The sequence below is a fragment of the Mandrillus leucophaeus genome, unplaced genomic scaffold, assembly GCF_000951045.1.
Source record: "Mandrillus leucophaeus isolate KB7577 unplaced genomic scaffold, Mleu.le_1.0 Scaffold630, whole genome shotgun sequence".
NCBI lineage: Eukaryota > Metazoa > Chordata > Mammalia > Primates > Cercopithecidae > Mandrillus > Mandrillus leucophaeus.
Genome location: NW_012106809.1, coordinates 296,763 through 299,807, shown reverse-complemented (window position 1 = coordinate 299,807; position 3,045 = coordinate 296,763). Strand labels below are relative to the sequence as shown.

General features: G+C 53.9%; 2 protein-coding genes across 5 annotated transcripts in view; one reads left to right on the top strand and one right to left on the bottom strand.

Annotated features, from left to right (window-relative positions):
• APOM (apolipoprotein M) overlaps positions 1–1,222 on the bottom strand; it is a 6,094-nt gene extending 4,872 nt beyond the window's left edge. The window contains exon 1 of the mRNA XM_012000496.1: positions 1,087–1,222. The gene's annotated coding sequence lies outside the window, so the exon portion shown is untranslated. The remainder of the gene's footprint in view (positions 1–1,086) is intronic.
• BAG6 (BCL2-associated athanogene 6) overlaps positions 110–3,045 on the top strand; it is a 17,650-nt gene continuing 14,714 nt past the window's right edge. For 2 of the 4 annotated variants that reach the window (XM_012000502.1, XM_012000499.1), the window contains exons 1-2: positions 110–1,214; positions 1,849–1,969. In XM_012000502.1, coding sequence (XP_011855892.1) covers positions 1,862–1,969 — 108 coding nt within the window. In that variant the 5' untranslated portion in view covers positions 110–1,214; positions 1,849–1,861. The other 2 variants (XM_012000500.1, XM_012000501.1) reach the window with 2 other exon arrangements.

Genomic DNA, 3,045 nt, shown 5'->3' with positions numbered 1-3,045 from the left:
TGAACCCGGGAGGCGGAGGTTGCCGAGATCGCGCCACTGCATCCAGCCTGGGCGACAGAGCGAGACTCCGTCTCAAAAAAAACAAAAACCCCCCCCCCCCCCCCACAAAACCCGTAGTATATCGGCTGGCACAAGTGCTCATTAAACAGATGCTTATTAGAACTCTTAACTAAAACATAACCAGGACCTGGGTATAAACTACGAATCCCAGAAAGGATGGGCACCCCAGCAGCGATGTGTCTTTCGGGAGGACTCGAAGTTTCGCAGGGTCGAGGCCCTTGTCCCAGGGCAGGTTAAGAGGGCACGGAGAGGCGGTAATGCCTCCACCCCCGGCCTTCGGAAGCACGCTGGCCGGCCTTTAAATTCTCCACGATCAGGGTCTTGTCTTTCTGTCCACTCCAACTCCATCTGCTCCCAATTCTCAAACTCGGAGGCGCCTCTTTTCTTGACAAAAATCCTGCAATGTAGTAGCACGCTTAGTTTTCCTAAAACGTGTCATGTCCCCTTGGCCACACACCGCCGGTGACGAATGTGACGCCCACAGCCCGCAAAACGCCCACCCGGCGGAACTGAAATCTAGCCCAACCAAACAACCAAGAACAAAATCGCCCCGTGCCGCCCCCAAACGCCTACTGTAAGAGTAACTTCCGGAGGCACAGAAGAAAGGGCGCAGCGAGGGCGAAAAGGTGGAGAAGAGTTTTAGCTAGCTAGGACAGTGCCGCCTGAAATTCTCAGCCTGCCAAGATTTAAACATAGATTAATGTGGCATAATCCCCCATCTCCAAAGTCCAAGGTCCATACGACCGTCCATAGCCCCTCTCAAAGCAGTGGTAGAGTCCCAGTTGGTGATTGTTTTTCAGGCATTTACGGCAGCCACCTCAATCTTCTAGCGCTCAAGCGCGCGCACAGACGTGAACGCCGCCGAGGGGGTTGTGGGGGAGGGGATGCTTAAGTGTCTACGCATGCGTAGTGCGACACACGCAGGCGTAGTACGGTCCCCCGGGCGACGGCGGCGGCGGCTCCTCTGGGTGCTCGGCTCCCTCCCACCTAGGCCGGCCCCGGCCCGACTCGCCCTCAGAAACTCACTGTTTGGGGCTGCGGACTTTCTCGTCGTGCCCCACAAAAGTAAAGCTTGGGGACCTGGGGGGAGCCGGAAGTATCGCCTCGAGATCCCCAAATACTATCGGGGAAACGGAAGTGGCCGTCGGTGGCAGGTTTGGGGGAGACCGGAAGTGACGGTCCGTGGGGAAGTCGGGGGCGGAGCCGCGGGGTAGTGGGGGTGTGTGTGTGTTTGTGTGTTTGTATTTGGCTGTGGGTTAGTTGTGCTGTTCTGCTGGAACACCGTGGGAAGGCAGGAGACGCGGGCAGTCAGCTAGCAGGTCTGTGGCCCCGTGAGTGCCGTTTCGGGTCTAGAGAGTTAGGAGGGTTCGATGGGCGTGGCGCGCGTGCGCGAAACCACTTTCCCCGCAGAGTGTGGCGCGACCACCGCTTTCGCGTAGTTCCAGGATTTTCCGACCTCTGGGGTGCTTGTCCTGCCGTGACCGGTGATGACACTAGTCGCTGGTCTCGTGCTTCCTTCCTAATCTGACTGGCTCCACGCTTATTGTGATTGGCATCATGGAGCCCCTCCCACCTCTCGTCCTCCAGCTCCCTATGCCGTCGATCTCCTGCCTTTTTGTGTTTCTCTCCCTGCGCCCCAGAATCAGAGGGGGGATGGGGACAGGTGTGAATGTGTGTGTTTGTGTAGGAGAAACTTTTTAGGTATTGGGGCAGGGATTAACGCTAGGGAGTCTTCCGGGTACACTCTGCTGGGCAACAGCGGGCCTCCCTTCCTTCGTTCTTCTTTAGAGACCTGTCGGCCATGGAGCCTAATGATAGTACCAGTACCTCTGTGGAGGAGCCTGACAGCTTGGAGGTGCTGGTGAAGACGCTGGACTCTCAAACTCGGACCTTTATTGTGGGGGCCCAGGTGAGACACCTCAGTAGTTCTGGAAGACACCTTTAGCTTTTTTTCCTCATCTAGGCTCCTTAGCCTGAGAGATGAGCCTGATTTTTGGTGATAAGATTTTCTTTCTTTTCTTTTCTTTTCTTTCTTTTTTTTTTTTTGAGACAGAGTCTTGCTCTGTTGCCCAGACTGGAGTGCAGTGGCGTGATCTCAGCTCACTGCAACCTCCACCTCCCAGGTTCAAAGCAATTCTCTGCCTCAGCCTCCCGAGCAGCTGGGATTACAGGCGCTCGCCACCACACCAGGCTAATTTTTGTATTTTTAGTAGAGACGGGGGTTTCACCATCTTGGCCAGGCTGGTCTTGAACTTCTGACCTCATGATCCACCCGCCTCAGCCTCCCAAGTGTGAGTCACTACACCCGGCTGAAAATTTTTGTAATAAAAAGCTAAAATGTGGTTAGGCACAGTAGCTCACACCTGTAATCCCAGCACTGTGGGAGGCCAAGGTGGCAGAATTGCTTGAGGCCAAGTGTTAAAGACCAGGTTGGGCAACATAGCAAGACCTCATCTCTATAAAAATAAAATTAGCTAAGTGTGGTGGTGCGCATCTGTGGTCCCTACTACTTGGGAGGCTGAGGTGGGAGGATCGGTTGGGCTCGGGAGGCAGAGGCTGCAGTGAGTTGTGATTGAGCTAGTGTACTCCAGCCTGGGCGACAAAGCCAAACCCTCTCTCAAAAAAATACATAAAAAAGCTAAAATGTAACACTTTTTTATTGGGGCAGTAAAGTACAAGTGCTCGATCTGGAGTCCTGTTGGCCTCGATTTGTCAATTCTGACATTCATGTTCGTCTTAGTGTACTCACCTAAAAAATGTTAAAGGCTTATGTTAAAAGGCTTTTTAAAATAATACACAAGGCCTGCCCCTGTAATCTCAGCGTTTTGGAAGGCCGAGGCGGGCGGATCACGAGGTCAGGAGATCGAAACCATCCTGGCTAACACGGTGAAATCCCGTCTCTACTAAAAATACAAAAAATTAGCCGGGCGTGGTGGCGGGCGCCTGTAGTCCCAGCTACTGGGGAGGCTGAGGCAGGAGAATGGC